The 22,360-nt window shown below is 49.1% G+C and overlaps 1 protein-coding gene across 2 annotated transcripts in view; it reads right to left on the bottom strand.

The window, feature by feature from the left end:
- Nucleotides 1–12,328, bottom strand: part of WNT11 (Wnt family member 11) — a 29,458-nt gene extending 17,130 nt beyond the window's left edge. Inside the window, exons 1-2 of one of the 2 annotated variants that reach the window (XM_065675898.1) lie at nucleotides 12,226–12,328; nucleotides 8,846–9,070 (exon numbers count right to left, since the gene is read on the bottom strand). In XM_065675898.1, coding sequence (XP_065531970.1) covers nucleotides 8,846–8,928 — 83 coding nt within the window. In that variant the 5' untranslated portion in view covers nucleotides 8,929–9,070; nucleotides 12,226–12,328. Of the gene's footprint in view, nucleotides 1–8,845; nucleotides 9,071–9,597; nucleotides 9,750–12,225 lie in introns of those variants that run through there. The other variant, XM_065675897.1, reaches the window with a different exon arrangement.
- Between the last annotated feature and the right edge of the window lie 10,032 nt (nucleotides 12,329–22,360).

Here is a 22,360-nt window from a genome sequence, read left to right as displayed (position 1 = left end):
AAGAGTGATTTATCCCATCTAAAGTAGGTGTTTAAGGTAGGTGGGAAGAAACACCCTCTAGAAGTGCACTCTCCATCATCTCGGAGAGCCTGGACAAAGCTCCTGGCGCACATGCCAAGTTGATTGAACGTGTAAATCCTTATGGGGCGGGTTTTTGCTGAAGAATGAAGAGGACAGACCCCCCAACAGAGTGAAAAATGACCCATCATTCCCACGATAACAGAAAGCTGGGTCTTCCAAGACTGTGGTATTCGGAGGGGGGAGGGAAAGCAAAGTTGGTGTTATCAGGGTTTTGCGTTCAGCATCTGTCTCACTCACTCTCTGAGGATTATGCTAAATGTCATGTAATTAATTACGGAGGAAATCCCCTGCAAGGCCCAGGGAAAAGCCACCACGTTTGCAAAACAGATGCTTTCCCTTCGCATTAACGCCAAGGGCCTTCACCAAATCCATCACTGCTGCATGTAGATAAGTCTGTTTCTGTAGGCTCCAAAAATGTAGTGCGGAAGCACAATGAGAGTATGTGCAGGGAAAGCGCATACTGAGAAGGGATCCACTAGCACCAGGGAAGAAACCAACGGCACCCCAGAGACCTCACTGGTTCTTCTAGTGCGTAATTGCCAGCGTTTCCAAGGGAAAAAGAAAACAGCAAATGCTGCCATGCATAGAACCATAAAATCACAGAATGGTTTGGGTTGGAAAGGACCTTAAGATCATCCAGTTCCAACCCCCTGCCATGGGCAGGGACACCTCACCCTCGACCATGTCACCCAAGGCTCTGTCCAACCTGGCCTTGAACACTGCCAGGGATGGAGCATTTACCACTCGTGCTCTTCTTCCCCAAGCACCCACAGCGAGCAGCAGAAGCCTGGTGTGTAACTCTCTTTGTATCTTTATGACCTGCTTAGGGCAGTCATAAACGTTATTCATTCCCATAAAACAACTTTCTAGCTGGCTGCATCAGTAACTGGCATCTGATCCTGGCAACGCAAGTGCCTTAACACATATTTCCTTCTCTCCTTGTTAAATGTGTTGCCTTTCAGTTTCATCCTAAGCCATCTTGGTTAGTTTGGCTTATTAGCAGACCCATTTCTGGGTGCATTTCACTTTATTACTGTAACATCCACATCCTTCAGAAGTTAAATGAGATGGAAACGGAGCTAAAATTGAGCCCTAACCAAGACCGTGGGTATTAGCTCTGATCTCCGGTTTTCAGGAAAACACATCTATGTTCCACCAGCTCCCTCAAGCTTGGCTTGAACCAGCTGCTGTGTATGTTGGAGCTCTCTCTGGGCTGCACATAACTGCTAACCCCAACCACTATTCCAGCTGGGGAAAGCTATGATCCTTGCTAGGGCTGACTAGGTCTGCACTGACAAATTCCCAGGTGGATGGAGTTTGGCTTTGCTGGCACTAGATGATCAGGTACAAACTTGGAAGGGAAACCACCGCTCTGCTAGCTATGCAAATATATGCATCTTATATGTATTTAAAGAGGTCCATTAAATGTACAGCAAGCAGAAGTTTTGGCCAGTGAGTTTCAAGGGGAAGGGAAAGGGGAGTATTTAGTTGCCCTGTAGTTCATCTCATTCCCTTTCCCACTGTTGCCCACGCAATGCTTCCTTATCTGAAGAAGGGCACCTTCAGAAGGCAACTCATCCTGCCTTAGTTAGATGTGACCCAGTGCTGGACCTGAGCTCACGGAGATGAAACCCACTAGGGACATTCTGGATGCTCAGGTATCTCGGATATATCATATTCTTGAAGGTAGAGCCATGAGTCTTTGGACAATGTAAATATCACCTAGCTGCAAAACTCTATGGTTTGGACCTCACGGTAGTCCTTCAGGGTCCTCCTTCAGCCTATGGAAAGGAAAAGCCACATCTAGAGAGCAATTAGCTTGATGTGCTTTGAAGATCTACAATAGGATAACATCATGCCCTAGGAGTGCTCATTTCCGCACTATAAAGGGAACCCAGGCATTGAGCTCGGATGCAGACATCTGGACTGTATAAGCGCAGAGCTGGGTGAGATGTGTCCAACCCCTAGCACTTGGCACCAGCAACCTGTGAAAACTTATCCCAGAAAGCCTATCAGCGGCCCTCAGGAATGGGCTGAAACACACATCAGGCAAGAGGCCAAAGCAGCTCGTCACCAATAGGGTTAAAATGACAAATACTCCAGCCCAGCGTGTCCCGGCAGCAAAATAAGCAGGCAGGGTGAGGCAGCAAAATGAGAGAGCTTCACATTCTGAGCTTCAGGCGCATGAGGAATGCTCTGAGAGATGCTGCACTACAGGGCACAAGCTCAGTTTTCTAATCAGAGGTACTAAGTGATGCTTTAGAGGCCTTGGGATGTTTCTCCTAGGTCCTGCACTACATTTTCTAGTCCTGTATAGATGTCTTCAGCATCTTTAAAGGACCTGGAAGCCTACATTGAGGCACCTGCATCTCACCATTACAGACAAGTCGGGAACAGCAGAAATAACCACTGGCAGGATGGAATGACAGCTGAATACAGACTGAAACTCATCCCCATTGTGATAAAAGCGGATGCGATACAACAAGATCACGTTATTATAGATGGCCTGAAACGATCACCATTACAGAAGCAGATACATAATGCAACAAGAAAGAAATTCTTCATGGAAGAGGGAAAATATCTGCCAGACAGTAAAGAGAGGAAGGACCATGGCCCCATTGAGGAGAGCTCACTAAATGGCAGCAGTGGCTTTTTCCCATTGAACCAACTGAGCTCCAGGGAACCCACCAGGAACAAAGATCCAAGAGGCAGAAAGTGTTTTCCAGACCTCTCCCAGGCCTGACCTTTGTGCCTTTGCTTTTGAGAACCTATAACTGGAAACATCTCCAAGCGTCGGGAGGAAAAAGTAAAGGGTAATGGAGATGGAAAAGAAAACTCACAGTTACTGCAGTCGCTTGCGAGCCCGAAAAGTGCATCAATAAATCACAGATCAGGAATGCGAGAGGCCTATTAGGTCATCTAGTCCATGCCCTGACAGCACAGGTTTGCTCAGTCTCTGTCCTGCACTCAGAAATGTCTTCTCCACCCATTGCCGGTCCAAACCCTCCCAATGGAAAGGCATTCTGGTAGCACCATGGAGGGATGCCCACTGCCTGCAAAGGATATTGATGGGGAACAAAGTCCATTTGTGGAGCAGTGTAAAGGAAATCATCTTCCCCCAGAAAAGGCTTGTCCATGGTGGGATTTGATGGTTTCTATCCTATCTCTATCCAGTCTCCATTGACCACCATCAGTGGGAGGAGAGCTGGAGCCGATGGGGTACAGTCAGCCTGAATAAAGCAGCCCTCAAGGGCATAGTTTGCAGAATAGCCTTTAGTCCTCCATCTGGTGGCAAAAACCTGATAAACACCTTCATCCGGCCTCACACTTTTACCTGCCACCACCCAACTAATGCTGGTTTTCACTGTGCCCTCTTCCTAACGTCACGCTCTCCTCCCTTGATTCTCCTGCCCCATCTTCCATTCTTCAGAAAGCTGAGGACACCGGAGGGGATGACTGGGCTTTTTTATACACACATATTTGACCCATCCCTTTAAATAAACAGGCCCCAAGCCAAACATCTCCTGCTTTATATATAGCATAGCAGAGCTTTCGACTGAAGTTATGGGAACTGACAGCAAACCATAAACGTAATTAGAGAGGAAACATGATGCATGGATAGATCATGACTTTCATTTACTCTTTTAATTAGCCCAGGCAGTTAATAAATTCATTCCAAAACATGAATGCTCCACAGTGTTAGGTCCTTTGAGAGGTATGGGCCCAATCCTGCAGATCTGGGCTCTGTGAGGAGGCTGTTCATAGGAGCAGCACCTTGGGATAAGTACCATCCAATCTGAGCAGGTATCAGTAAAAGCCATACATTACTTGGTTTACAAGGACCACTGCTCCTGATCTAGCCAAAGGGAGGAAAAACTCCTTGAACTGAGCAGTGAAGCATTGATGCCCTTTAAAACACCCTTAAAGGGTGGAAGGACCTTCTCTCTTTCTGATGTGGGCTCTCTCTGGAGGGCATCTCGCTGTCCTCCCGTATGTGATGTGACCCAAGAAAGGCCTCACAGAAGGGCTGTTAGTGAAACCATGAACTTCTGCTCCAAATCGTCCACTTTGTTTTCTGCAAAGGCACTCTTTTATGCCTATTCTTAAACAGCTCGATCTTGCGGAGATTTGGGTGGGAAAAGAAAGATTTAAGCACAGTGAAGTGTGCGGTAAACTTTAATGGAGGCAGACATTGAGTCTGTGGGGTTTTTACATTCGATCTCATTGAGGGTTTTTAATCTGCAGAAGCCTCATTTCCCCGGGTTTTCAACTGGAAAAGCCTTGCAGAACTGCTACAATAACCTTGTCCTGGCAATCAGAGGAAGCCCATGCTCCTGCTGCCCTGCCCTGCATCAGTTCTGGTCTCGGAACCAACAAGCGCTGGAAAAGCCACCACATCCCACTGGTTCTGCAAAGAGTTTTTAAACAGAACAGCAAGATTTATATAGAAAAAGAGGGGAAAAAAAGAAATCAAGAAGGGGGGGGGGGGGGGGGGGGAACAACCAACCCAGAAGTAAAAGCTTCAAATAAGAGCTGCTTTCAGACACGGTGCCAAATCCAGCTCTGGCAGCAGCGGGCACAGGGCTGTTGACTTCCACCCAAGCTCGACTGAAGTGGATGCCAGCGGCGCGTTGGCTCCCTGAGCGCTGGGGAAGGCCATGGAGCTTTGTCAAGTTTTCCCGAGCGAAGAGCAAACTTCAAAGCCGTTGTGTGTGTCCCCCCCCCCTTCTCCTTCGCTCCCCATCCTGCAGTCCTTTCACAGCAGCTCATCTAGCAGCCCCTTTGCCAGGCAGACGGGCTCCTCGCAGGCGCCCGTGCCCCCATGTCCCGGCTCCCCCCTTCCCTGGTTAAAGGAGAGAAGCAGACGGTGCTGGGAAGCACAAACCCTTTCCATTCCCTCCCCACCACCCCTCCTTGCTTTCTGCTGGCTGCAGAGAGGTGCTGCTCGAGGCTGGGGAGCTGGGGGACATCCTGGGTTCACCAAAGCGCTCCTGAAGGGCAGTGATTTAACCATGCGCAGCAAAGCTGGGCTGGCTCCAGAGAGCACGGGGCACGTTCAGGCCAGCACAACAGGGGCTTCTCTCGAAGTGGCCAAGCTCCATGCATAAATGATGGGGTTCCTTACACCACCACTTGCTGTTGTGGGCTGACCCCAAAAGATGCACAACCACTTGCTGCAAAGGGCTTCTTTACAACCACTGTTGTATTGAAGGTGGGTGACACTCAATACAGGGGGACAGCCCAACCTGTGTCCTGAACAGAGGAGATGCCAGCCCCTAAGGAGACAGAAGTGCCTCTAAAACTACTTTGTGCTTGGATATTCTATGATTCTATGATTCTATATCCCAACATCTTCAGACCTCTGGCGTGCACATCTGGCTGCAGCTCCCTCTAGTGCTCATCTGTTTTTCAGCTCAACCCAAAAACGTTGCTTCAGCAACCTGCTTGGCCAAACTCAAGCCCCCCTAGGAAAGCTAAAGAGGGTGCAAAGGGAGGTGGGTAGTGTGATAAGAGTCCCTACAGGCACTGGCATTAAGACATCTCCCATTGAAACCAGTGGCTGCCTTGCCTCCCCATCCAAAACAAGCCTTGGGGACCACAAAGTGATGCAACAAAACCCTGCTGTAGGATGGGAAAGTGGTTGCAGAACGCAGCGTGCAAAAATAAGACTCAGGGTCTTATATGCATTGAATTGAAAGGCTGCTTCTCCATGGCAGCCCCGATCCTGCAAAGATCTGTCCATACTCTATTAGTTCCCTGGATTTCAGGCCAAAATGCAATCTCTCCAGCAGCAAGAACACGTTTATGAGCTGCTGATCATCCATGCACCACACTGGATGCTCAGCAGTGCATCCGTGGCAGGGAAGGGCACAGTGGTGATTTACAACCATGGGGGTCTGGACCATAGAACTCGTAAAACTAAGCCAACTAAAACAAAACAAATAACTCCCTTTTAGCTTCTCCCTGTTTCTACTGATTTATGGGGGGTAATTGTATTACAGGGAAACACTAAACAGCTGAAGAGGGTGTTTTTCTTCTCCCTGCAATTACATCACACCCTGCATCAAAATTGAGTTTCCTATCGCCTCTCATATCAGTCGCTCCCTCTTCCCCAGGCTGGCAAAACCCACCCCCTTATCTTCCCCTTTCCCTCCCAAACCCTCTTTGAAGCTCTCCCTGGCACCCTGCCTACAACAACATCGCAGCGGGCAGACCGCTGAGACAAGCTTAAGACTGAAAACATCTCATAGCACTTTCCTCCCTCTTCATCCCGTCCCTTTCCCCCCCTCCTTCTCTATCCACAAGCATTGGAAGGGGCAGGGTTTGATCGTGCAGCACCCAGCATGTGAGTCCAGGGCTGTGATTGCAGCTCTGAGGTATTACTTGGTATTCAGTAGCACCAATCTCTGTTCCATACGAGTTTACCCAGAGGGTTTCCAAGGATGGTACCCTAGCCCCAGTGATGGCAGGCAAAAGAAAGTGATGGGGAGGAGGGGAAAATTGGCCCATGTTTCCATAGAAAAACAAAGGTGGAGAAATGAGGAAAAACACCAAATGAAAGCAAAAAACCCCTGTAATTCTGTGAGATCCCAACTGGCAGCATCCCAGTGGTGAAGTGCCCTGGGACAGGGAGTGCAGGTCCCTGCCAGGCTTTAAACAGGTGTGAGGAGAGCACATCTGGATGCAGTTCGTGCTTCAAATGCCACTTTAATCCTGGCTTTCATCTTCCCCACTCGCTCTGCGATAGGGGGGATACGTCTGCTGGGAAGGGGAGGAGCAGCCACTGCAGCCTCTTTCCTCCAACTGCTTCTCCCCCATCCCCAAAAGCAGCTTTTGCACTTAACCGCTTCCCAGCCAAAAAGCTGCTTTTGCCAGCAAAGTAATGGGGACCTGGCGCTGCTTTCCAACCTGTTTTTCATGTCTATGGCTTGACACAATGCTATCAGGTTCCCTCTGAAGTTCATCTCACCTTTGCCCTTTGGGGAAACCCAGGCTCTTTGCTCAGGATTTAGCATCTTGCTTACGTGGGACCCTAATGGCAAGTGTTTGAGAGAGCACCTCCACTCATTTATGGGCCTCTACGTAAGTGCCCTGAGGAGTCAGGGTGCCACAAGCCAGCGTGATGTCTGTGCTGCATAGAAATAAAGGTTCTGAGTGAGTCCAGGCTCTGCCACCTCATGGGTATGGTGATAAATGCCCTGCAGAGAGGAGATGCCCACCCCGTGCAAGGTGCTGGATGTACATATATCTATCTCATACTTTAGATACATAGATAGATAGATAGATAGATAGATAGATAGATAGATAGATAGATAGATAGATAGATGCAGAGCTGAGAGCCTAAATACTTAAGGAAGCTGACAGAAAGAAACGGTTGGGCTGTGTAATTTAGCCATGGTCACTACTACAAGGTGTAAAGCTAAGACAGTGAAGAACAAATCAGATCCTGACTCTCCTCTGTTTCCAAGGTGGTCCTTAGAGGATGGAGACAGCAAGTGAAAGATGCCTTAAAGTAGGCTGCCTATTTCTCCCCCCAGCCATGTGCATTTAAACACTCTACAGAGGGATTCACCCTGCTTCTCTTTACACATGTAATTATGGTCTCAAGCAGCTCCCTGCATCTTTTGACAGTTGTGCTGGATGTCTCTCTTTGAAGAGGATGAATTGCCACCTGGAAGGTCATCTCTCCCCTGACTGCACGCAGGGCATTGAAAACACTGGTTCTAACAAGACCTTTTAATCTGCAGATATCCAGATTTAAGAGAGCCTTTATAAAAGGTGACTCCAGGAGAGCCTCAAATGACAATGATTGGAACAGTGAAATGGGACTGAGAGGTAGCACAGGGCCAGTGCTGTAAGGAGAACAAAGCAGGGACCTCTCATCTCGGTTTCTCTACCTAACCCAAAGATCCTTGCCTCAACACACTATAAAGTACACAACAGGCTCTTCCTGTCATTGCATCTGGGCTTTTTCTTGTACGGAAGATGCTCATTTAGGTCTAGCCCACATCCCCCCTTCTTTGTTCTGTGCACAGCTTCAAACCCGAGTAGAAAAGATAGATCACTCATCGAGGACACAAAACCAGATGGGTGCTGGAGGGGCTTTGTTTGTTTATTTTGCAGCAAGCAACTAATTGATTGCTTGCTTAAGCAAAGACATGAGATAGTGATGTTTTCACTTTGTTTGCAGTGACATTACCTCCGAGGAAACTCAATCCAGACTTGACCACACTCCCTGGTATTTCTTCACCCTCCTTCCTCCCCCCTGCCTCGTTTTTAACACCCTTCATGAAATCCAAAGGTTAAAAGGTCCACAAAAAACACCCATGTTATCTGTCAAGCATCCCCTGTGGTTGGAGATTGGCGGCATTATCTTAGCAGCCGTCCCTATTGCTCTCATCTCCTACTCAGCACGACCAGCGGTCCCAGTGGGAGAGTTCCCCAGCGTGGTAGGAGCTAACGCTAGAAACTCCATGAAGTGGCTCATGTGAGCACTCAAGTGTGTGCTTTTCCTTGGGTATCAATGAGGGGAAGATAAAAAGAGAGCCTAAATCATGCATATTTTGGAAAGAAGATGGAGACGTATTGTTAGCACAAGCCCCTAGTACACACACACTTGAAATCAATGAACGCCTGGAGAGACGCAGCGCTCGCTGCTCTTTAAACAGCTTCACAGCGTGCCTCAAATAGCAAAAGCTGGGGAGGAGAACAGCAATGCCTACAAAGGCTTTAAAAACGCAGAGAGAGATAGGCAGGTACTTACATCCATTTTATCCCATAGCAAAGCCCCGTCTGCAGAATCAAGGACAGAAAACCAGCTAAGAAAAACCGCGGATTCGGCTTCATTTTCTCCACTTTCCCCCACTTGATGAAGGAAATCGGCTTCTCCAAAGGAAAAAGAATAACACAGAAAAGGGGTTTTCCTAATTTTCTGCACAACGTATTTCCCTTCAGTTTGGGTGTTGCTCGTCCTTGGGGATTGAAGAACCTGAAAGGAGAGAGAAAGAGCACGAGCCACGGTTAGCTCCGAGGCTGAGTGAGCCGTCGCGGGAGAGAGCTCTATTATCCCAATTGCAAAGGAGTGGTTTATGAATCACGAAGAGTTTGGATTCTCCCCTCTCAGTCCCCTCCCTCGCCAAGTCTTGATAGAACCTTCCGAGTCAACAGACAGACAAACCGTATGGCTTGAATTACACCCTGAGTTATGGTCTGCTTGCATGTTTCCATTTAACCCTGCACATGGCAAGGCTTCACCCGCTGCTTCAGGTTTTCTATTCCCCCCCCCTCTCTCCAAAAGGTTTGTGTAACAAAAAGAAGATAAAACCCGAAACGAGCCCAAATTCATCCCTCCAGATTTCCCTCTTTATTCCTCTCCCTTCTTTTCCTGCAGAGAACACAAATGATGGAAGCCGCACGGCCCAACTCAACGCAGGTGCCCGTGCCCTGCAGACGTTTCGGTCTGATCTGTTACAACAAAATGCCTTTTGCTCTTTTCCCTTCTGCTTTCCTTCTCACCTCATTAACTCTGCCTCTCACTCCTTCCAAGTCCTGGGGCACCTGGAGCTCACGGAAAAGGCTGCAACTCCGTAAACATGAAATCACGTTCCTGTCCCTAGGGAGCATCCAGGAGGACACAAAAGCTCTCAAAGATCCTTCCTCCTTCCGCCTTTTACTGTTGCTGTTCTCTTCTTCAGCCCAAACACACAAACAAACCAGGTGCAGGGCTTAAATTCTTACAGAGGGGTTCCTCTGTGTCTCCAGGGCACTGCTTGCTTATTTTAGCAGCGGTATTAATAGCAGTAAATGGGTTTCCCTTCACTTATTCACTTCAGACACCGCTCCGGGCTGCTCTCTGTGGTCTTTGCGGTGATTTCCCACCCCAGCTGAAAGCCAATACTAAAATAAACAGAAAACCCTGCCTGCCACATTGCACCTCGGGAGTCGCACTGCGTGCCGGCATCCCCCCTCATTGCACCCTCAAAGGGGTTTGGGATAGGACTGGGAATGGCTGGAGCAGTCGGCATCACTTCAGCGAACCCCTTACCCTAGGAAAAGCACATCCCACCTGACCCCAAGCTTGGGATTTGCCCCATCTGCAGCTTTCTGCCCCGATAGCTCCATTTTGGGAGCAATTGGGTTGGGGGAAGGCATGTTTTGGGGCGGTTTCTCTGCTATCTGCAGTGTATTTTTCCATTCACGATGGGTTTTGGCTACTGCAACCCCAGCGCCTGGTGTAAAGGGTTACTAGAGAAGTGCTGTTATTACAAAGGATTTTAATAACCTCTAGGGGCAAGTTCCCTGTTCCCTTGAAGTCCGAGACAAAACTCCAACTGACTACAAGGGAGGCAGGATTCCATCACTATGGGTTGTTTTTCCATAATGCCTGCTCGGAGTCGGGTTCAATGTGTCCCTTGAAGGCAGTGCTCCTGCGAGCATCCAGGCAGACTCCTTGTTTCGGGGTATTTCTATATCTCTTAATCTCAGGAAGCTCTTTTCTTCCCACCCTTCCATGAGCACACTGGAAACCTTCAGCCCTTAATCCTGCCCATGCCTTTTAGTGTCCATTTAGATATTTCAGACCCCTTATCTCCCTCTGCTGAATTGCTGAACAACACAAGAGTCGGGTGTAAAATGTCTCAGACGCTCTAAAACCCTCTCGCTAACCCTGACCAGACAACATCACCCTCTGCTTTATCCCCTACCTTAAAGAAAACACACTGGAGGGAGGTGGGTTCTGACCCCCAGGGAAGAATAAAAGTGATGTACCCCCCTATGCCCACCCTGTGAGCTGCAAGCTTGGCCTGCAATCACACCCCTGTTACTCGGGGAGGTAATAACGCCTTTTTCCACTCAGCCCAGCACAGGTTACGTTTGCAAGAGGAATTTGTAAGGGGAGGGGAGGGAGACTCTTGGGGCAGACGTGATGTTTACAGCTCTGGAGAGCTCTGGGTCACTGATCAAACCAGCAGCAAGTGGCCTGTGGGCTCCTAAAAGCTATAACTGGTTTTAACTCAATGCTTGCTTTTCTCTTACCCGAGGCTGTCTGCAGCCAGCCCCACTCCTGTGCACTGAGAACGCTACCCATCCAACACCTCCAAGAGTCCGATCCCAAAGACAGGAATAGACAATATGAATTACATAGAAATGTGTGAATATCCATCCCATTTTTCCAGCTTTCCCACCCAAGAAGGAAAGATCCATCTGAACCTGGTGCCAGCCTCCGATTCTGCCCCAGGTGTAGCACATCCCCAGTTGACCTGCAGCGAGGATGGGGAGCAGGGACAAGGAATAATGGGTGGTCGGGCTGATTCCAGCCCCCAGGTCTCCCCTCTCTATGCAGCCTCTCCTTTGCAGCTCCAAGGTCTCCTCTTTCCACCTCCCTTCTCCACCACAACCCACATGTGCCCCTTGCAACCCGTGCATTTTAGGTATCCCCATACCCTTCTCCGTCTTCCACCTCTCAGGCTCCAGCTCTCTCACTTCAGCCCTCAGATGGGACCTTTGTAGCCCTTGGGTCTCCCCTCTGCTATACAGTGCATTCATCTCAGGTCTCTATACACATTGTGGGTCTCCTTCTCCCTTGCAGACCTTAGGTCCCCCCCTTTCTCCTGCACCCCACCAGATCCCAGGTTTCTGAGTCTCCTCCCTCCCTTCAACCCCTGGTGTCCTCTCTCCCTGTATCCCCCTGGGGTCTCCCTTCTCCCTTGCAGCCCCCAAACCTCCTCAATCCCTGCATGCCCCCGGGTCTCCCTTTTCCTTTGCAGCCTCCAAGAGCCAGCTTTCCCTGCATTCCCCTGGGTCTCCCTTCTCCCTGCATCCTCCCTCTGCACGGTCTCCCCTCTCCTTTGCAGCCTCCAAACCTCCTCTGCCCCTATATCCCCTTGGGTCTCCTCTTTCCTTTGCAGCCGCCAAGATTCACCTTTCCCCGCATCCCACCGGGTCTCCGCAATCCCTGCGCCTCCCTCCCGAGGTCTCCTATTGCAGCCTTCAAGCCACCCCTTCCCTTTGACACCCCCCCCCCCCCAAGTCTCTTTGCCCTCCTCTTGGCCACCCCTTCAGCGTTTCGGGGTGCTCCATCCGGTCACTCCCCTCTCCCCCATATCCCAGCAGCGGCTCGTACCCCCCATCCCGGTCCCCTCTTACCTGCACCCGTGCCGGGGCTGCGCTGGGTCCGGACCGGCTCTGGCGGGGCAGCCCGCGGAGCCTCCTTATATGCGGCCCCGTCGGCTTTGATATGCGGCGTGATGTCAGCCCGGATTAGCATAACAAAGGGCTCCGCGCCCCGCGCATCCCCCCGCGGGCAGGGCCGGGGCTCCGCGGGGCTTGAGTTATTCCCCCTTGGGGATCGATCTCCCCCCCCACGAGCCCCACCGAGGGGCCGGGAGCCGGTGCCGCAAGCGCTACGGGCGTTATTGTAATGAGCGGTTAATGATTAGCGGCAGAAATAGCTCGTTCGTGTGTTCACCGGAAACTTTCCGCCGTTAGCTCTCCCGAGGGCGCTCAGCGCTTTGCTGCGCTCCGCAATTAAAGGACAAAGATAGTTTTCATGCCGTCAGGTGGATTTCCTTCTCCGGGCATTGAGGAAATCAGTGCTGGGCATTAAGGAAATCAGTGCCCGGCACTGCCCCCGCCGGGTGCGGGTACGCGTCCTGCCGCGCCGGGTCCTGCCGCAGCCTTCGGGGTCCTCAGCCTCCTGCTCTTTGATCTGGCTTTAAGCGGTGGAAAGTTCAGATGTTGAGATTTGGGGTTTGATTTCACGGCGGTGTTGGGGATGGGGGTTGCATGGTGGAGGAAAAGGAAGAAAAAGATAAAATTGAAAAGAAGAGAAGGAAATAAAAAGGAGACAGAGGAAACGAGGAAGAGGAAAAAAATGAAAGGAAAAAAGGAGGCAATTCAAAGGAAAAGGGAAAAAAGGAAAAGGGAAAAAAGGAGGAAATAAAAAGGAAAAGAAAAAGAGATTAAAAAGGAAAAAATAAAAGGGAAAAGGAAAAAATGAGAAAAGTAAAAGAAAAAAGAGAAGATAAAAAAAGGAAAATGAAAAGGGAAAAAAAAAAGAAAATGAAAAGGAAAAAAAGGAAAAGAAAGAGAATAAAGAAAAAGGAAAGGGAAAATGAAATTAAAAAAGGAAAAGGAGAAATTAAAAAGGAAAAGGAAAAGAAAAATAGAAGAAAAGAAAAAACAAAAGTACAAAAGGGAACAGGAAAAGAAAAAATGGGAAAAGGAAATGGACAGGAGAAAAGTTGAAAATACAAAGGAAAAGGAGAAAGGAAAAAAGAGCAAAAGATAAAGAGAAAGGAAAAAGGAAAAAAGAAAGGTTAAGAAAAAATACCGTTAAGAAAGCAAAGCACAACTGGCTCCTCAGCCTCAAACCTCATGAGTCTGTGTCAGCTGTGGACTGAACTAACGGGTGCTGGTTGCGAAAGCACCGGTGTCATTTTGAACACTGAGTGTAACTGTGACTGTCAGGTGGAAAGAAAGAGCAGAATAAACGCTTTAGTCCCAGGACCAAGAGACCAAGAACGCATTTCCTAAAGGTCTATTTTGGGAACAGCTATTTATACAGCATCATATGTTTATGTGTGTGTCCCTGTGCCGGAAAGATCGCGTTCATATACACAGGTTGCTAATGGGCTTTCCTATGTGAACTGCAAAGAGCGCTGTACACACAACCCCAAGCTCCCCAAGGCACTATATTCCCTATTTAAAACCCGGCTTTGCCAGCAGCTTTGCACAGTGTGTCCATTTTTCTATGTGTGACAGCTGCCCATAAGTGCTCAGACTGCTATAGACTCCCATTTCCACCCCAGCGTGCCTACAAGGAGGAGGTTTTGTCAGGGTTCTCCAAGGAGGACTTATTTACACTGCCTGGAATATCGATTGCGGTCCAGCTCGCTGTGCGAATGCCCTGATTTCTGTACAAACAGCCTTTTTCCGTATTACCTTAATCTTTAAAGGGCTGCTGGGGAAATGTGGTTGTTATTAATCAATAGGAGCAGAAGCAGTGAGTAGCGGTAGTCATAATAGTCCTGATCTTGCAGGAGGCACCTGCTGTGCTTGGAGCTGTGCAGACACAACACACCAAGGCGAGTCCTACCACCAGCCCTCCATGGTCTAAATATTAGGGCTATGAGCTGAATGGCCCAAAATGATGGTGTGGAATAGGAATATGGAAAGGAGGAGATGGCTCTGCATGGTTGTCTTGAGCCCTAACAGTTTGTTAAGGTTGCTTTTGAGAGGACAACATGCTGGGGAACCATAAATAATGGCGCTAGGAGCAGAATTATCTGCTCCTTGCAGTGCTCATGAGAGCTGCTGGTCCACAATGTTCATCCGGACAGAAGGATGTAGGAGGTAGAAGCCAAAAGGTGGGATAAAGAGTAAGAAACCAGAAGGCTAGTGAGAAAGGATGTATACATGAAGGACAGTACCACAGAACCACAGAATGGTTAGGGTTAGGAAAGACCTTTAGATCATCTGTGCTCTGGACTAACCCCATGCATATAGTGGTTATTCAGGAAGAGCTTTAGGAACTGTAAAACCAACCAAAACCTTTAACCCGAGACATTTTGGGGCATAGAGAAGCCCCCAGGCGCTGTGCCATAAAACTTCAGCACGTTTAATTCCTTTTAATTTCTATGTGACACTGTGTGCTGTAAGTGCTTTGATGAATCAGGGCTGCCATAGCGGAAATGGTGCAGACCTTTGTCTCCTGCTCCTCATGCACACAGTAGCATCTGGTGGCAAAGCATGGATGCTTTTGGGGCACCTGGAAAGTGAGGAGGTACATATGGGGATACATATGGGGTTTCATTTCTAGCAACCATTACCTTTCCCACTGCTTCTATGAGTCAAAGCTATTACAGTTTTCACCGTTAGAAGATAACTTGATTCACCGTATTCCAGGCTTTCTCAGGAAAGAGAATTCACCGCATCAGTGTGACAATAAATGAATCAGAGCTGGGCTTTCCAAACCCTTTTAACCCAGGGGATACGAGTGGTTGCTGAGCAAAGAACCCTTTCTGGCTTTGCAGCTCCACGTCCCTCTTGTGCTGCTGCCCCAGAGCTGGATCAGGGCTGCAGGGGGGGTCTCCCCAGAGCACAGCAGAGGGGCAGGATCCCCTCCCTGAGCTGCTGCTCACGCTCTGGGGGTGCCCCCAGCACATGGTGGGGTTCTGGGCTCAAGCGCTCACTGAAGCCGGGTCATGGGGAGCTGCTCCTCACCCAACAGCCCAAGTCCTGCTCCTCAGGATGCCCCATCCAGGCTCCCCCAGCCTGTGTTCGTGCTGGGATTGCCCCAACCCAGGGGCAGGACCCTGCTGAACTCCATGGGGTTCACACGGTCCTATCTCTCCAACGTGACCCAGGTCCCTCTGGATCCCATCCCTTCGCTCCAGTGGGATGACAGCTTCATGCCATCAGCAAATATGCTGAGGGCTCATGTCGCATCCCTAGTCCCACAGGCCCACCCATGCTGTTTCAGTAGCATCATTTATCAGTCATTTCTATGCATGTGTCTCATCACCCTTTCTTCTTCTTCCATCCTGCCTATAGGAAAAGGCCCTCTATGGATGACTCGGGATGACATTAAACATATGCAGTACCGGGACCGAAGCATAAACTCTCCTGGAGCAGGCGGCTGTGCTCCTTTATTTAACAAATCTCTATAGAGCCATGCCAACTTGTGGCACTCTGCAAATATTTATCAATATGACATAGTTACGTGCACTTGGGGCTGTGGTATTAGGGTTTTATCGGTGAGTTTCAAGATGCTGTGAGCTATGAATGAGCTATGAAAGCCATCGCACCCGCAGAGGGGTTAGGATAGCACTTCACCCAGCATCAGGCTGTGCTCTGCATGTGAAGCTCAAAGGACCCATTGATAAATGTCCTGGAGGAGGGGGGGGATTAAATCATAGAGCTGGGAATGGTGGCTGGAAGGTGCCGTATGGCAGCACAGCCAGGGACAGGATGCCATTCCTCCCCTTTAAACAAGTGTTCTGGCCGTCTTCAGACATAGGCTTCAGCTATAAATATAAATAACTTCAGGCTAATGGTCATTTACCAGCCTGGTGCACAACTGGCATGGGAAACTAAGCTCTGGCACCCGAAACAGGGTGATCACATCCACACATTGGGAAATATCTATCTTAATTCCCCCAAGCCCTGCCAGATTTTACTGAGCAATGCCTGTTAATGATGAATTAGAGGTCAGCGACAGGTCTGTGCTCTTGACCCTATTCACTTACTGGTTGCACAGAATCCCAGACTGGTTTGGGTTGGAAGGGACCTTAAAACTCCTCCAGCTCCAACCCCTGCCACAGGCAGGGACCCCTTCCCCTGGAGCAGCTTGCTCCAAGCCCCTGTGTCCAACCTGGCCTTGAGCACTGCCAGGGATGGGGCAGCCACAGCTTCTCTGGGCACCCTGTGCCAGCGCCTCAGCACCCTCCCAGGGAAGAGCTTCTGCCTAAGAGCTCAGCTCAGTCTCCCCTCGGGCAGGTTCAAGCCATTCCCCTTGGCCTGGCCCTACAGGCCCTTGTCCCAAGCCCCTCTCCAGGTTCCCTGCAGCCCCTTTAGGCACTGGAGCTGCTCTCAGGTCTCCCCTTCAGGAGCCTTCTCTTGTCCAGGCTGCCCCAGCCCAGCTCTCTCAGCCTGGCTCCAGAGCAGAGCTGCTCCAGCCCTTGCAGCAGCTCCATGGCCTCCTCTGGCCTCATTCAAGCACTCTGGACTTAAGGAGTGCTTTCTCTAGACTGCCTTATAGGAAGCATTGATATTCCTGAGGGGTAAATACAAGACTGGGTACAGCCCTTCCTGCTCTGTGCAGCATCCAGGGGAAAATGCCACATGTCTGGGAAAGGAAAACAGCTCCTTGGAAATGAATTATTCATTTTTTAACATGAGGTTGCTCTGAGGCCAGCCAGGGAGTTAAAACAGGAGCACACCATGGCAGGTAACGGGGTGCAGAGGAAGAACGTGTGAGCATCTATCGCATCACTGCTATGCATGTGGAGGGGATGCAGCTCCAGTTACACCTCGGTGATACATGGCAACTCTGAGGCAAATGATGGAAATGGGGTTTTTGTCCCAAGAAAGTGCAGTCAGAGGGAGGTGAATGGTCCTTGGTTCTTGTAGAGCCCAAACCCTGGTGATGGAGGCCAAATCTTACAGAGCCCATAGACAAACTCCTTTGTAGCTATAGCATGGACAGCTTTAAAAGGGGACAAGGCCACAGTTTATCCTCCTCTGGCATGCAAAGCCATCCCTATAAAGCATCAAGATTGCAGCAACCTGACATTTCTCCCCCACCAGACACCTTACAGAAGATTATAGCATTTTCCAGGGTAAAACTCAAACCTGCAGCCTCACAGCTCTGCTTTATTCTGCCCCTTTTCTCCTCCTACCCTGCCATTAAGTAACAGAGGCTTTCGTGCACTAACACCCTGCTTACCTGCCTGTAAGGGGATTGCATTCAGACCCACAGCCACAGCTCATTTCCCCTATATTTCAGTGCTGTTTGTCTCCCTCACCTAGTCTTTAATACCATCACTCATCACCTATGCTGCAGGAGTGCCCAGTCCCTGCCCAGTCCAAGCCACAGCAGTGGCCAGCTCTTGTCCCACTGCACCGGCCCAGTTCCCATCACCATGCAGAGGAAAAATCAAAGCAGAGCTTCATGACTCTTGCACCATTTGGCTGCAGACCACGCAAGCCCGACCTTCCAGCCCTGGGACTGAGCAGAACACGCTTCTCTTCCGGACCAAAGGTCCCACCCCTACCCCAACACTGCCTTTAAAAGGCCTCTATCCTAATAAAAACCAGCTGTCAGCTCCTCTCTCCAAAGCTGAAGGATCCCTTCAGGGTGGGGTGGTGCTTTCTCTTCCCTATGAAGCCCAGTAACCCCTCCTTTGCTATGGTGCTGTGAGTCCTCCCCACACTGGGGCTTAGCAGTGGGTGCGTAATTAATAACAGTGATTTGCAAGAGTGAAGAGATGGAGACCGACTGGAAAGGATAAAATGCCTGAATAGCCTGTTTGGAATAGAGGGAATAGCGTTAAATATTCAGGGGAGCATCTGCCATTATGGTCCCGGCTTTGCAAATGCTGGCTGAGAGTAAAAACACCTCATCTGTGAGCAAGACATTTGTTAGACATCCCTATTTCTGCCCATTTTTAACCTAGTCCGTGATCCCAACATCCATTCTGACTCTGCAGTGGGAAGCAGGGACCAGGAGAGAGCTGCGCCAGGTTTTGCTCTGACTCAGTGGGTCTTGGGACCACCTCATGCAAGGCAGAATGAGGGCCAGGTTATCCAAAGGGCTTTTGGAGTGGTTTTCAGACAAGACTGCCTTGCAGGAAAGAAGGTGGACTTTATGCTGTCAAAGCTCCTGGGAAGGTATTCCAATGCTGTTTGTGTGCACATCCGTCAAACCCAGCTGTGACCAAAGGGGCTGAACGCTCCTAAAGCTCCAGTCATGACTTTGCTGATGGGACACGTTTTCAGACAAGGCTGAACAAAGCAAAACCAAGATGAGACACGGGTCACTTTGGTTCATTGCAATCCATGGACTGAATGGAGAACCTACAGCACCCACAATGGGAAGGATCTCAAAGCCCCATCTTAGCCAAGTATTTCTATTTACAACTGTGAAAAAAAGCGTCTTTTTCTGATGGAGATTGGGGACAGAAAGGGGATTAATGGCATAATCACATTGTGACCTAATTGACAAGGGCTGGCAAGGTACCAGGCAAAGTTCAATGCTTCAGAACTCAGCCGGAACCATTTGAACAAGGAAATTCTCTCCTAGATGACTCTGCTTTATGGATTCATAGAATCCCAGACTGGTTTGTGTTGGAAGGGACCTTAAAGCTCATCCAATTCCAACCCCCTGCCACAGGCAGGGATACCTTCCCCTAGAGCAGGTTGCTCCAGCCCAGCTCCCAAGAACCTGGTCTTTTATTTTCTTAGACATCCTTTAAGACATCTTTCAGACATTCTTAAGACATCCCAGCTTGAGCTGTCTTCCAAGTAGTTGTATTAAGGAATGATCTTCCAGGTACAAAATCCCTTCATTGTTTCCCAGAAACACCCAGACTTGGTTGTTTTGTTCTTAACTAAAACCACCAGGAAAACACTGGAGATGAATCCTTCTTGTTGAAAGCACTAATTTCTTTTCCTGAGTGATTTCTTCTTGATCTCGGTGTGATTTGACTCAGATTCCACCTTCTTGGTTCAGATAGGCTTTCCATTTACCTACAAACACCTGATTACAGGCTTTGGTTCATCTTCCATGATGGAGCATGTCAATCATGAAAAGTTTGTGAATTAAGTACTGATCAAGATAGAGCACTTGAGAATCATAGAATTATAGAATCATAGAATGGTTTGGGTTGGAAAGGACCTTAAGATCATCAAGTTCCAATCCCCTCACACTAAACCAGGTCACCCAAGGCTCTGTCCAACCTGGCCTTGAACATTGCCAAGGATGGAGCATTCACAGCTTCCCTGGGCAACCCATTCCAGTGCCTCAGCACCCTCACAGGAAAGAATTTCCTCCTTAGATCCAATCTAAACTTCCCCTGTTTCAGTTTGAACCCATCACCCCTTGTCCTGTCACTACAGTCCCTAATGAATAGTCCCTCCCCAGCACCCTTATAAACCTCCTTCAGACACTGGAAGCTGCTCTGAGGTCTCCACGCAGCTTCTCTTCTCCAGCCCCAACTTCCTCAGCCTGTCTTCATCTTCATACAGGAGCTGCTCCAGTCCCTGATCATCCTCGTGGCCTCCTCTGGACTTGTTCCAGCAGTTCCATGTCCTTTTTATGTTGAGGACACCAGAACTGCACACAATGCTCCAGGTGAGGTCTCACAAGAGCAGAGCAGAGGGGCAGGATCACCTCCTTCGCCCTGCTGGTCACGCTCCTTTGGATGCAGCCCAGGATACGGTTGCTTTCTGGGCTGCGAGCGCACACTGCAGCCGGCTCATGTTCATTTTCTCATCGACCAGCACCCCCAAGTCCTTCCCTGCAGGGCCGCTCTGAATCTCTTCTCTGCCCAACCTGTAGCTGTGCCTGGGATTGCTCTGACCCAGGTGTAGGACCTTGCACTCAGCTTCGTTAACCTTTTGAGGTTGTAGTATGGATTCAGGGCCTTACTTTTCACTGAGTTACTTGAATTTTATTCCATAGCTGTTGCAACAGTTAATTATAGGTTGGCATAAAAACACAGGCAGGCATTTGTTCCTTTTGCCATTGCTGCGCTATCACTTGGACATCATCCTGCTCTTGGAAAACACGGGCTGCTCCTTATCGCTTATTCACTTAATTGCATGGAATCTACAGAACAAATACTCTCCAAGCTATTTTAATTGAGGAAATCTGCAGGGTAAATATTCACAAAGCTCCTTCTCCCCTCAGCAAAATGCAAGGCAGATCTGAAAGCCATTTGTCACTTCGCTCAAAAAGTCAAGGGCTTGGCAGGAGGGTGGTTATAGGGAGCTCATTAAGGTGAGGTAATGGGAAAGAGAAATAGGGCCTTGTTTGAGCCACCTTAGCTGACCCTTCCCTGGCAGTGTTCAAGGCCAGGTTGGACACAGGGGCTTGGAGCGAGCTGCTCCAGTGGAAGGCATCCCTGCCCATGGCAGGGATTGGAACTGATCGTTCTATGATTCACTGATACCCGGGTACATACCCCTGTCTCACCAGTGCTGATGCGCATGAAATGGAAGGCAAAATACAAGCAGACTTTTCCCAGGCTGAGTTGCATGCCCAGCAGCCACAAAAGCCTGAAGACAGCATGCAAAATCCTCTCTTCTGATCCCACCTCTATCCCGGGTCCCCATCAGGCCCTGTGAGATGGGTCTAAGGAGGATTCTGGCTGCCTCCAAAAGGTGTGCCTGGTATTGTGTGGCCGCGCTTGTATGACCTAGTTGGGAGTATAGGTCTGTTTCTCCAGCTCACATAGGCTGTGTCCTATAGAGGACATCCCATTCCACCTGCCTAACACCCCATTTTCCCTGGAAGTCAGGGTTGTTATCCTAAATTCAGTAAGAAATAGTGCAACCAACCTGCAAGCAGTCCTCAGATCTGGTCTGTAGGCTGGACTGTAGTACTGTGATACACCAGAGGGTACAAAATCCCTGTTACTACATGCACGCAAGTTCCCTGGCACAAAGCAAGCCAGGGCTCCCAAACACCACTGCTGCAATATAAATAGTATTCTTTATTTTTAAACACGGATATAAAGGCACCAGGATGCCTTGAATTATCCCACTCTGTCAGACTGGCAGCTTCCTAATCCTGCAGAGCCACACGTACTATGCCTGGATGCCCACATGTTTTAACAGGCATGGCTGGGAAGGACCACGCTGTCTATAACCCCAACAAGTCTGGATGCCGTCCTAAAGGATATATTTGTGCTCACACAGAGGTTTAGGGCTGGATGCTTCCCTGTTTCTCACCATTCCGGAGGTCTAACCAAACACTTTCTTCTTGCCTTTTAGCTTCTGAATCCAGTCCCCACTTGACTCCATGTAAAGGCTCTATTGATACCAACAAGACACGATCAGATGTGAAAAGCCATAGCCTTAATAAACTATAATAATTCATATTCACCAAGGAGCTGATCCTCCTTCTCACTGCTCCTTTTATCCCTCCCACAGCTGTGATAACAATAAGTCTTTATGCTAAGAGAATAACCCCGAACTTGCTACTTCCATGTGAAAACACAACAGCTTCAACTACTGACTCATCTTAATCCGCTGTGGGACAACTCCTATATTTTTCCATGCTTTTTAACATGCTTCTTCCTTCTTCAGCACAAAAAGAGCACGCAACTCTTCTTTGGCTGTTGGGGTGTTGTTTTGTTTTCTTGCTTTTGTGGTGGTTTGGGGTTAGTTTGGGGGTTTTTTGAACTGGAGAAGGTAAAATATAGGGGCGAAGGGAAGAAGCATAAGAATGCATTCAGGCAGACACTGGAATGACAAGCCAGCGGTTATCCAAGCACATGTGGCAGAAAGCATCCTTGAATAAACAATAACAAGACAATACTAATAACGCTAATAAAAGCAGCAGAAAGCTCTCTCCCATCCAACCAGGCCAAAACAAATCAGGGTTTGGCAAGGAACGATCTGAGAAAGTGTCTGAAGAGCTGTAAGTAGGTTCCGTATCATCCAGAAGAGCCAAAAATGTGTTTGGCCACAAACAGCTCGTGATGCATTGCAAAATGCTTCATGAGGAGATATTTAGAGTGTGGGATGGTTGGCATGGAGAGGAGAAGGGGGAGAG

This window comes from Lathamus discolor, chromosome 4 (genome assembly GCF_037157495.1).
Source record: "Lathamus discolor isolate bLatDis1 chromosome 4, bLatDis1.hap1, whole genome shotgun sequence".
Classification (NCBI taxonomy): Eukaryota; Metazoa; Chordata; class Aves; order Psittaciformes; family Psittacidae; genus Lathamus; species Lathamus discolor.
This window is presented reverse-complemented; position numbering and strand designations above follow the sequence as displayed.